At 38.5% G+C, this 12,094-nt stretch overlaps 1 protein-coding gene across 3 annotated transcripts in view; it reads right to left on the bottom strand.

The window, feature by feature from the left end:
• The window catches only part of coro2aa (coronin 2Aa), a 44,580-nt gene that overhangs the window by 16,636 nt on the left and 15,850 nt on the right, over nucleotides 1-12,094 (bottom strand). For 2 of the 3 annotated variants that reach the window (XM_019862093.1, XM_019862095.1), the window contains exons 2-12: nucleotides 11,553-11,753; nucleotides 10,888-11,004; nucleotides 10,185-10,334; nucleotides 9,169-9,348; nucleotides 8,748-8,864; nucleotides 6,473-6,577; nucleotides 6,251-6,347; nucleotides 5,147-5,259; nucleotides 4,968-5,058; nucleotides 4,380-4,594; nucleotides 2,926-3,461 (exon numbers count right to left, since the gene is read on the bottom strand). In XM_019862093.1, the coding sequence (XP_019717652.1) occupies nucleotides 3,327-3,461; nucleotides 4,380-4,594; nucleotides 4,968-5,058; nucleotides 5,147-5,259; nucleotides 6,251-6,347; nucleotides 6,473-6,577; nucleotides 8,748-8,864; nucleotides 9,169-9,348; nucleotides 10,185-10,334; nucleotides 10,888-11,004; nucleotides 11,553-11,753 (1,521 nt within the window). In that variant the 3' untranslated portion in view covers nucleotides 2,926-3,326. Of the gene's footprint in view, nucleotides 1-2,925; nucleotides 3,462-4,379; nucleotides 4,595-4,967; nucleotides 5,059-5,146; nucleotides 5,260-6,250; nucleotides 6,348-6,472; nucleotides 6,578-8,747; nucleotides 8,865-9,168; nucleotides 9,349-10,184; nucleotides 10,335-10,887; nucleotides 11,005-11,552; nucleotides 11,754-12,094 lie in introns of those variants that run through there. The other variant, XM_019862094.1, reaches the window with a different exon arrangement.

Here is a 12,094-nt window from a genome sequence, read left to right as displayed (position 1 = left end):
GTCATGGTTGTAGCGACATTTTTACTTTCTGTATGACAAGAAAACAACTTTGTAAATAAAATGTTAACATTTTGTGCTTTGCTGGTGTCCGAAATGTATTGCGTAGGAACGAGAATCAAGTGGTGTGGGATTTATTTTTATGTTTTTTCTCCTGAGTTCATTCTCATAACACTGCAAGAATTAACTACCGGTTATGATATTTAAGGAGAAAACAGTCATGAATTTGACAATTTGTCAACATTTAATTTTTAATTCTGAAAACATGTTTACAGTGTTCTCAGAATTTTACATTTGTACATATATCTCTTGCAGTTTAAAGACGGTTCAAAATTATTATTATTTTTTTGGGTGGTGAGCATGATGACATACGCTTTTGCCATGAAATGCGTGTCTCAATGACTTAGCGTCCATGTTAACAGACGTGGGACAAATAAAAGTCTGACGTTTTCCGTGCGAAAGGGCGCCCAAGACGAAATAGGTGTAACGGAGGGAAGGTAAGAACAACTTTGAACAAGTGGATTGAGTAACAGGACACTTCGGGAAATGCTCGCGTGCGTATCACGCATGCGCGTACACCTATTTTGAATATGACGTAGCACTTGGCAGAATGAGGGTCATTTTGGACCTCCGCTTTTCTTCCACATATTTATTAATGATAATTTATTTATAATCAAGCCTATCAAAGGCTTGATTATCTCAAATTAGATCAATGGTAGAATTCTTACGACGCCATTTAGTGTTTACAATACCTGTCGCTGTAATGACAGTAATGGGGTTCCAATTCGGACGAATGTTAGCTTTCCCTCAGGAGTAGAACCTGGCTTCTTTTTAGCTAGCTGTTACGATTGACCAAGAGGGCAAATTGACCGATGTAAATGAAACAAAAATAAAACAATTGTCTTGTTCTGATCATATGCATGTCAAGGTTGCGCGCGTTCGAGTTAGACGTTCAATCAAGGATAACAATTTTCTAAAAATGTGAAAAATAGGATATACCTTGGCTCTGTCCATTCTTTCTGGAAACTGTTGGGCGATGTCGAGTCCATCGTATTATGTGATGGACTGCTTTTCTCTTCTTCTACCCTGCTAAAAAGGTTGTGGTAACAAGTTTGCCTGCATGTGATGGGGCAGGTTCCACGAATAATGATTATTTAAAATATTTTGAATACAAATATTTCCACTGTTACGAGAGAGCAATGAAAGTGTATATATATTGGCTGGCAATCAGTTCAGGGTGTCCCCCGCCTAACGCCCGAAGACAGCTGGGATAGGCTCCAGAGCACCCCCTATATATATATATATATATACATACACACACTGCATGTTTTATGTATGTGGATTATTTAAAGTTAGGAATATGAAACTAAAAATATTCTTGAAAAACTTGTGAAAGAATAGTATTAAAAATGTACTTTTATCCCTCTGAAGAGAAATGGTCAATATGAAGAGAAAAAAAAATATGAGGCTTCACTCTTAATTTCTGTGTAGAATTTGTATGAGGAAGATAAATTACAAGTTTACAAGAAAAAAATAATTATCAACAGAATAGGATTTTAAAAGTATATTAGAAGATGGTGTAATTAATAATGTCATTCATCAATTAGCCAAGCCTCTTGTCCACATGGGTAGCGGGCGTGCTGGAGCCTATCTATCCCAGCTGTCTTTGGGCAGTAGGTTCATGGAACACTAAATTGTACCAAAGTGCGATTGGGAGTGTCAAGGGTTGTTTTGTTTGTGTCCCCTGCGATTGCCAACCATAATCGGGATTTACCATTTACCAATAAAAAAAAAAAATCCTTGAATGTTTTTTAAATATTACGACAGTAATTTAAAACCATGACTGCATTTGATGAATTTATGAGGAAAAATTCTGAATACTACAGGTGAGAACTGAAAATACAGTGACAGACTGAACTCAAATTTTTGTCTAAACTCATAATTTACCAGAAGAAACCACAGATGCGAGTAGCAAAACAAACATGCAATGTTATTTCGATAACTGGCATTTTCGACCTTTTGTCTAAATTGAAAAATTCTCTCACCATCTCTCTCCACACACACACACACACACACACACACACACACACACACACACACACACACACACACACACACACACACTACTACTATGACGACTACTACTAGTTAGTTAAAAATATATCCTGCAATAATTTATTTTTGATTAAAAATGAATGAATAGCACGTCAACAATGTTTTTTTTGTTCAATGAGTATGCCAGTTTATTCCTGCCCAAATGAAAAATCAACGCAAAGTGAACTCGTGGTGCTCATTTTCTGCTTTTAAATAAATGTCATTTCACAGTGACTCAACGGCAGCACGGAAGCACGACAGCTTTTGATGTCATGTCCAAAGACGTCGAGGCTGAGCTTCGAATGTCGCAGCGGCACTTCCCGATTTCAACAGACCAACATTGGATGAGGACGAAAGCGCACGTTTGGTCTCGGCGTGTACAAAAGCTGCCATCAAAAGAGTCGATGGGAAACATTCAAAACATCATTTAGAAAGAAACAAACAAAAAAAAAAAAGAAGCAATATGTATTGGTGCACTGAAAAGAAGAGAAATACTCTAGCACAAAAAGTTGCAATATTTTTTTGGTATATTCCAACTTTTGTAATGGGAATATTTTCAACCATAAGAAATTATAATTGAGTCTCATACTGCATAAAATGACTGAGAAATGTTTTTCATTTGTGTATGATTTTTTTGGTCAAATTTTTATTCACATAATATTGTGATTTTCTTAAATTATTCTCATGTTGATTCTCAAACTATTGTGGTGGGGGGAATAATTACTAGATATCTGAGATAAAAAAAAATAAAGCCAATTTATATTTAAAAAAGGAATTTACAAGAATAAATTAAAAGCTTTGAGAGGATAGAAGTCACACGGCGAGAAAAAAATATTTTATAAGAATAGTGAATTTTGAAATTCAAATCGTAAGAAAAATATTACGTTTATTCTTATGATGTCACTTTTTAATCACAGAGTGGTATTTTTTTTCTTTTCAGTCTCCTTTTTCAAATACTGAAGCCAACCGATAAAATGCATTTGCATATGATCGCGCATCTTTGTTTCTTTTTTAAAGCAGATCACATGTTTTTTTTTCTTTCCGCTCACAAAAAGTGTTTAAAAAAAAAAAAAAGAAAAGCTAAAAAGTTGCATAGCTGCGATACAAAAAAGTGCACGTTTGTAAAAGTGTGTGGGTAAGAATCACTGAGTATTTACATCAAGAATATGTGCACTAAATTGTGTGTCAAGCGACGACAGAAAGACCGTGTTTGTCTTAAAAAAAAAAAAAAAGTGTTAAAGTGAGTTCTGCTGAGAGTTTTTCATGTTGTTAATCTCCAACTCCAGCTGCTTGATGTGCACGTCCCTCTGGTGGAGAAGCTCCACCAGCCGCCGGATCTCGTCCTGCTGCTTGTGAAACTTCACGCGAAGCTGTGGACAACATCAACGTCAGCCATTGAGTCACGCTCGCTTGCTCGCTTTTAATGATCAGATCTACATGTACGGGTGGCAGATATTTATGCTTAAGAAAATCGGATCTTGTTTGGAATACAGATGAGTGCTTGCATTTGTTGAAAAAAAAAAGAAAAAAGAGGCACTTCAAAGAATGATCGCATAGGAATTTACAAAATTGACGGTGGGGGGAAGGAATCACAAGAACATTATTTTTTCAAAATTGTCCATAATGCTTACCCTAAATGAAAAAAAAATACAGGGGAAGGGGCCCTTGAAAAGAATAATCGCATATTAAACCGCAATTGTAATATTTGAAGGGGAAGAAAAAAAAAAAAAAAAATCACAAAAAGATTATTTTTCTAAAATCGTGCATCCCTAATCCCAACCCCGGAAAAAGGTAGTAACAAAAAAAAAAAAAGATGTGATTTTTTAAATGTTAAGCAGTGTTGTCGGTGTCTGGCAAAAGAAACTCATAAAATAACTTGTACCGGTAATCTAACTTTATTTTACAACTCAACTAATCAGTAACATAACTGAGTTACTTTTAAATTCAAGTAATCAGTAAAGTAACTGCCGTACTAAATTACTTTTTCAAGGTAACTGCACCAACCTGCATCTGAATTAGTTTTGCAGCAGAGTGCTTTGGTAGTCTTTTCATATTCTACGATCATAATTATTCTTATATTGGTTCGGAATGACATTTTATTAATTTACATCCATGTGTAATCCTTGCCATAAAAAAAAAAAAAAAAAAAAAAAATCAAAAGAAAACTGTCCTCCGTTTTATTGCACCATAAAACTGAATCACTCGCCTCCAACATGACAACAATGGAGTTAGCCCAATCTCAGTCGCCTGTCAATCAATCCAACCCGAAAAGAAGAGTCTCTCACTACCTCGTTTTCCGTCTTGGGCGGCGAGCAGAGCAGGAAGTCTTGTCCGTTGCTCACTGCCGTCCTGCCGTCGTCTACCACGCCATTGTTGTCTGTCGTGCCGCCGCCCGGCTGTTCCCTGATGTACGCTCGGCCGCGAGTCCTCCCCGGATCTTTGTCGGTCTCGCCGTTCGACTCGTCCACGGGCTGGCCAGGCTTCAGTGACATCATCACCGGGCCTGCACAGCAGATGGTAGGAAATGTGGATAAGAAAAAAAAAAAAAAAAAAGATACTTAGGTATGTTGACGATACATGTTTTTAAACATGACTAGTAATAAATTCAATATTATGAGACGAAACTCCAAACGTTACAGACATTATTGAACGTAATTATAAAATTTTGTCTTAAAATACCAAATTTTAGATTTAGAATTTTACAAGAATAATCTGAAAATTTTAAAAGAAAAAAAATACAAGAAACACTGCGCCGTACTACCATTTTCTTGAAGACAAAATAAAAAAATACAATAAATTGAAATATTTCAAAAATAAGTAAAAAAAAAAAAGTAATCCAATGATGTGAATATAACGAATCGCTAAGCGCCGGCGACCTCTGTCGATGCCGCTGAGCCACTCGTCCGCAGTCAAAGCGGGCTTGTTGCCCGCCGTCATTGGATAGATGTCCTCCTGGTACGACTCTGACTGCAAATGGCAACAAAATATGATGTCACTTAAAAAAACAAAAAACAAACATTGAGGCTGGAGGGGGACGGTGAGGCCTTCCTCTTACCCTGCGTGGGACGATCATGGACAGCGGCTCAATGAGCGTCTTGATGGTCACCAGTTTGTAGAAGCGAAAGACTTCACACAAACTCACGTCCAGGCCTCTCTTTGGCATCACACCTGAGATCACCAAAGGAAAAAAAATACAGTTGTTAATCCTTTCATGCGCCCTGTAACCTGATCACACGATAAGCCGTCCACTGTAGTAACCGCTGTCCCTCAAAGGGGTTCATCTTCTGACATAATCAGCGGAAGGGGCTCCCGTGTTGCTCAGTCCAGTACGGCTCTTTCAACAATTCATGAAGTCGATAATATTAATAATCGTCATTACCCATTAATTAATTCTACAAGGATGAAGTTGGAACATGAAGAGAGAAAAATAAAGTGCAGGGATTTTTTTTTTTTAAAGAATAAGGTAATGCAATATTTTTCGAGTATATTTAAAAAAAAAACCTCAAACAATGAGAAAATGACTATGCTTAAGAGAAACTGTGAAAAGGACAAGAATAATCCCCCAAAAATTATGTATGTTAAGATTTTATATTTTGTGAGAAAGGCATAACAATATCCAAATAAAAGTACATTTCAAACCAACTTCCTCACTTTTGACCAAAAAGAAGTAAAAATGTTATAAGAATTCACTTCAACATCTCCAGTCAAGAAATAATAGTTTAAGAGTTAATTAAATTTTTATATAGAGAGAGAGAGAGAGAGAGAGAGAGAGAGAGAGAGAGAGAGAGAGAGAGAGATGATAAATAATAAAAAAAGAATAATTCACAATAATAAGCTAAATTGTTTACAAGAGCAAACTAGAATATTACCCAGAAAGTCAAAATATTACAATCGTAAACACAAAATATTATGAGGGAAAAGATAATAATACAAAAATAATAATAATAATCTCAGATCTAAAAAAAAAATCAACGAGAAAATAAATGTAATACTACAGGAAAAAAACATTGTTAGAAAAGAAAAAAAAAATGAGCATAACATCAGATAATGGGAGTGATAATGAGAATAAACAATATTTAACAAGAGGAAAAAAAAAATATTACCACAAAAAATACAGACAGACAAAAAAATGTTTGTCGCGCTCCGGCGTGCTCCTTACCCATCCCTTTCTGAGGCAAAGTGGAGCGGTACTCCGTCAAGTAGTGAATGTACGGCTTCTCCGAGCTGATCTCATAGTACCTGATGTTCCCGTCCCCCTGCAGGAGACAGCAACGGCTCTGAGCTAACGCCAAATCTTGGACGACACCATACCTACCGTAAGTCAAGGTTCCGCTGTTTGATATTGTCGAGCGTGTGTTCAGGATGCCGCAGGATTGCTCACCTTCCCGGCCAAGTACAGCATGTGTGTGTCAGGGTCATAGAACGGAAAGAGGAATCCCGACGAACCATCCATGTTTTCCTCTAACAAAGGCATTGACAAGTCATCCTAAAAATACAACAAAAACAACAACAACAAAAAAGCTGAATAAATTACAGTGACATGAATAACATTTGGATCCCTTTTGCACTGCCCCACCATTGCTGTCATGGCCACAAATTAGTAATAGGGCAAAGGAAAATGCAGCAACGTGGTAAAAACAAAAAAGACAGCGACATGCATCAAAGTTGGGTGTAAAAACTAAAGTTGGGAAATTGAGTAAATTAAACAAAGTATGGTTGGAAAATAAAACAACTCACGTTTTGAAATGTAGTTAGTTAAATAAAACACAATGACGCGGTAAAATTAAGTATAATGAAACAAAGGTGGTAATGTCCTGAAATAAAATAAAGGCGGTGAAAAAAGTGAAATAAAATAGAATAAGGTGCTAACATAAATTAAAGTAAAATAAAGTACGGTGCTATTAGAGAAACAAAATGAAGTAACAGGATAAGAGGTCAAATAAAACAAAAGTGAAATGAAACAGGAAGCAAATTATGGTGGTGCATATTTTTTTTCCCCAAGTACGGTGGTTTAAAATGACAATAAAACAAAGTAAGGAGATAAAATAAAAGTAAACAGATATCCGAAAGGTGGACACGATTTGAAATATATCAAATACACTGAATATTTCCAAGTTAAAAAGCCCGTGACACAAATTCAGAGGAAAGAGAGAGAGAGAGAGAGAGAGAGAGAGAGAGAGAGAGAGAGAGAGAGAGAGTCGTCAGTCAGTCTTTCAGAGAAAAAAAACCCACTCAATCCCTAATCCTTCACTTTGGACATAATCCTTCTTGCACGCCAAAACAACAACTGACAACCAACACACGGAATCATGCAATAATATAGAATATACACCGTGGCGCCTTGAGATACAAGTTTCATTTGTTCCCTAACCACACTTGTAACTATAAACACTTCCAACTCAAATCATCTTTCCCATTAGAAATGAATGGAAATGCCATTCATTCGTTCCCCCCCCCCCCGAAGAAAGAATATATGCCTGCGAGTTTTATTATCAGTCTGCATCTGTTGCCTCTAAATCGACGATCGATGCTAAGTGCTAACTAGCCAAAGGCGTTTTGCATCGCTTGTAAGCATTGAGCTCAAAAAAGCAAAACTTTAATGTTTTGAAGTTATCACACGTCATTATCCTCTGTTTAATGTTTAGTGTGACAGTAAAAAATAAAATTGAAAGCTTCCTTTTTTTTTTTTTTTTAAATGGTCCCAATGACAGCGCAATACAGTACTGGACTGTTGGAGGAACTGCAATGCTCGTGCTTGAATGTGTCCACTAGATGTCAGTGTTGTGTTACTACAGGATTTCACCTGTCTGAAGTGACCTGAAGCGTTACATCAACCGATTTGCGTTCTGATTCAGGTTGTCAATTCCCCATAACTCTGGATTGTTATTTGAATAACAATAATAATAATAATAATTATTATTATTATTATTATTATTGTTGTTGTTGTTGTTGTTGTTGTTGTGCTGGGCCAGAAGTGAAATCAATCTCTCGGACACAGAGGCAAAATGAGGTCAAAGGAATATAATCTGGAGTTGACACACATGACAGACGTTCTTATCATTACAAATGCTCGTGAACATTTTTCTCCTCAAGTCAAAATCACTCCTATTAGGCGTACCACGTCACAAGTCAAATACAGTACAACCAAACCATCATGTGGGAAACTGAAGTAGCACAAAACCGTAATATAAAATCAGATTCAATTTCGCATTTTGAGACTATAATCGGGGATGATAATCATGATAATGTATGATCGTTTTCTTTTAAAACAATGTTAAGGGGATGAATAAATAAAACAAAATGCAGATGTAAAATTAATTTTGATAAAACAAAGTGAACTCAAGTATTTAAATTTTGTAGAAAAAAACCCAGCACAATGACACCTAGGGACAATTTAGGGCGCTAACCTACCATGCATGTTTTTACAATGTGGGAGGAAACCGGAGTACCCAGAGAAAACCCACACAGGCACGGGGGGAGAACATGCAAACTCCACACACGAAGGCCGGAGCCCGGATTCAAACCCTGCACCTCTGCACTATGAGGCGAACGTGCTAACCAGTTGGTCACCGTGCCGTCCATTAAGAAAATATAATCAACTAACATTAGGTAAAATAAAATAAAAAACAAAGTGCAAAAATGAAATTGGTCCTTACCAGATCCCAGAGTGCAATCTGCCTGTCGTTCCATCTGGACGTGCCTGCGGTGAGCAGCTTGTTGACGTTGTCCAGAATCAGCACCTTGGTGGCCTTGTGCGTCTTGCAGTTGGCTTCCTGGCAACCGGCACAGGACATGGGTTGCAAATCGTGACAGGGCAGCCTTTTCACGCACGCGGTCAAAAGCCAGTCAAAGTGGAGTCAGTCGAAATCTCCGTGCGTCAGGTAAAGCCATGGAAGTGATGGCCGCCATTAGCGTCTTCATTAAATGCACAAGTTTACGTTGACATTTTGGACACTTTTTTTCACCCATCAATTGAAAGGACAAAGGGTTGAAGTCAACAAAGTTTCTGTATAAAACTTGAAGTACGGTTGCCCAGAAGGTTCAAAAAGACCGGATTCCCATAGCTTCCCAAATTACCTGCAGCAGGGTCCCCGAGCGCGGCTCCAGGAGCCGCACTTTCTTGTCTTTGCACGTTGTGGCCAAGAGGCTGGCATCCGTGTTGAAGGACATGGACAGCACCACGTCCGTGTGGACGCTGATGGTCCGCACGGGATTCTTGATCACCTGCTCCGGACAGTCCAGGTTCCAGATCATCACCTGGGGCGGCAGGAGGGGACGCATCAAGCACTGTAAAGTGCCTAAATCTTTATCTTTGGCGTTGCCACGTTCGTGTTTGTTCTTGGTTTCAGTTTCCAGCGGGAGTGGTGGGCGTTTCCCTCCAACACCGCACCTGTCACGTGTCACCATCGGTGGAGTGCGTAAGGACTGCTACGCCGACAATTTACTGTCGGATTATTTGCCTTGCTCACGACTCTCGTACCAAGTGCTTATTCTCTGGACACTTGATTTTTGTCTGCCGTTTTTGTCTACGCCATGGATTGGATTTTCTTGTCTTTTTTGTGACAAGCTATTTTCGTTATTTATTTCTTTGCCTTCTGCAAGCGCTTTTTGTTCATGAAGTTTTTTTTCCTGGCTCTATTTTCCAGCTCCCTAACTTGTACTGTGTCAGTTTTGAGCTTTTTGTAACGTTTTTCCTCTAAGATTATTTTGTGTCTGTTCACATTTGTGGCATGCACCCCTGTTCCGGATTATTCCAAAACATAGCAGGCGATTTTATTTTATCTTTTTTATTTTTATTTATTTATTTTTTTAGCTTTAACCACATTTCTGAATTGAATCATCAACTTGGTGGGGTTTGTCCATTTTATTTATTTTTTTTAATTTAGTTTTTTTTTTTTGTGACAACAATCCATGCTTTCATTACTTCTTGGCTGGCCAACCTCCCTCATTTTTTTTTTTTTTTTTTGGTGAAGCTGTGTGTGATCTCTATCATAAGAATGCATCGCCTTTAAATAGTTAAGACCTGTTTGGCTGCATTGTGATACACTCCGGTGCCTGATAATAGTATTTGGACACAGTGGTGAGCTCTTGACCTTGTAGTCATATGCGGTGCTGAAGAGGATGTTGTTGGCGGTGGGGTGCCACTCGATGAGGCCCACCCGGCGGCTGTGGCCCTGTAGCTCCTTCCAGGCCACTGTCATGTTCTTGAAGAGCCCGTGAGGGGGGATTTCCCATACCTTCACCTGGAGATACACATTCATTCATTAATTCATTCACATTTCATTGTCAAGCCGACATACTGGCATCTATCGACATTCATGGCAGCGAATGAGTTGAAAGTATTGAGTACATACACTGTACATAAAAAGTCTACACACCCCGGTTCAAAAGCTAGGTTTTTGTCTTATTTAAAAAAAACAAACAAAAAAAAAAACAAACAACAAATCAGCAAATAAAGTTCGGCTATTCTAGTTGGCTTTTCCTGCCTTCTTTAAAACTTTCTAGCAAAAGCCTGAAACTTTGGGTATTTTTTCTGCAGAGTTGTAAAGAGGACCACATTTGGAAATCAACCAGCGAAGTGCAAACGTCACCTCTGAGGAGGTAAAGCTGGATGAGTTACTCCTGAGGAATGTGTGGGATGACTCCTGGTTCCTCTTTAAGCCTTTTGTGAGGCACCAGAAAATTATCTCACCTCTACTCCCCTCGTATTCAAGGGAATGACGCCTCGGTAGAGTACAGATTCTGTGTGCACGAGCATGCGTGTCTGTGTGTGTGTGTGTCTCTGTGTTTTCAAACCGTGGCATCCTCAGAGCAGGAGGCGATGCAGTAGTCGTCAAAGGGATTCCATTTTACGTCCAACACATTGCCCCTGTGGCCCGACACGCGCGGGTGGTGAGGGTCCACTTTACCCGTCTGAGGAGTTAATATGATGTTTAAAAAATAAAAAATAAAAATCATAAAATACATTTAAATATCTGTATGGCTGTCTTTTATGACTATGGTATATATTTAAACTGAGCGTACAGAGACTGGTGCATAAATTATATCAAATACAAGCATGTTCAAAACGGTCTGTGAAGAGGATACACACACAGGTAAAGTAAAAAAAAAACAAAAACAAAAAAAAACAAAGCTAATACATTCAGAGGAGGAAAAAAAATGCATTATTTAAACAAACAATTGAAAAGCTCAGCTTCTGACTGTGAATGAAAAAAAATGGTGGTAGGAGTAGTAAAAGAAGTCAAAGTAATAATAGTAGTAGCAGCAGTACAAAAAGTACAATTACACTAAAACGGATTTCCATGAATCGGCCTAGAAAAAAATCCTTTCCATCTTGTAATGATGCGGATTTTTGTAAATGTACAGTATCCATTTTCAGGCTTAATCATGACCCCCCCAAGGAGTGAGCGCAGATGTCCAACCTTTTACGCGGCACGACATCTTTTGTCACCGACACTTACATGATGGACAGAGAGGACCAGGAAGGCCCCGCCCCCCGCGCACTCGGTGATGACGGCGAGGAAGCGAGGGTTGACGGCGCAGAAGTTGTTGTCCTGGACGCTGAGCGTGATGGGCACGCCGTCGTAGCAGCTCTCTTTGGGGGCCGCCTTGCCGAACACGTGCCGGAACTTGGAGCTGCGGTACTGAGGACGCCATGACATCTGACAACAAAAAGGAAGACGCTCTATTTATAGGCTCTGTGGCCAAGAAAAAAAAAAAAAAAACACCAATACTTTAACAGCTCCACCAAGGAGGCAAAAAAAAAAAAAAACACCAATACTTTAACAGCTCCACCAAGGAGGCAAAAAAAAAAAAAAACACCAATACTTTAACAGCTCCACCAAGGAGGCAAAAAAAAAAAAAAACACCAATACTTTAACAGCTCCACCAAGGAGGCACAAAAAAAAATGATGAGGAAAACCAGGATTATCTTTGAATTAGGCAAAACACACATAAAATGTAAATGCTTTGATTTAATTGTAAGGACTGCTTACTGAATAGG

Source organism: Hippocampus comes, unplaced genomic scaffold (assembly GCF_001891065.2).
Source record: "Hippocampus comes isolate QL1 unplaced genomic scaffold, H_comes_QL1_v1.1 scaffold7, whole genome shotgun sequence".
In the NCBI taxonomy this organism is placed as follows: Eukaryota; Metazoa; Chordata; class Actinopteri; order Syngnathiformes; family Syngnathidae; genus Hippocampus; species Hippocampus comes.
The sequence above is the reverse complement of the archived record's forward strand: the minus strand, read 5'-3'. Positions and strand labels throughout refer to the sequence as shown.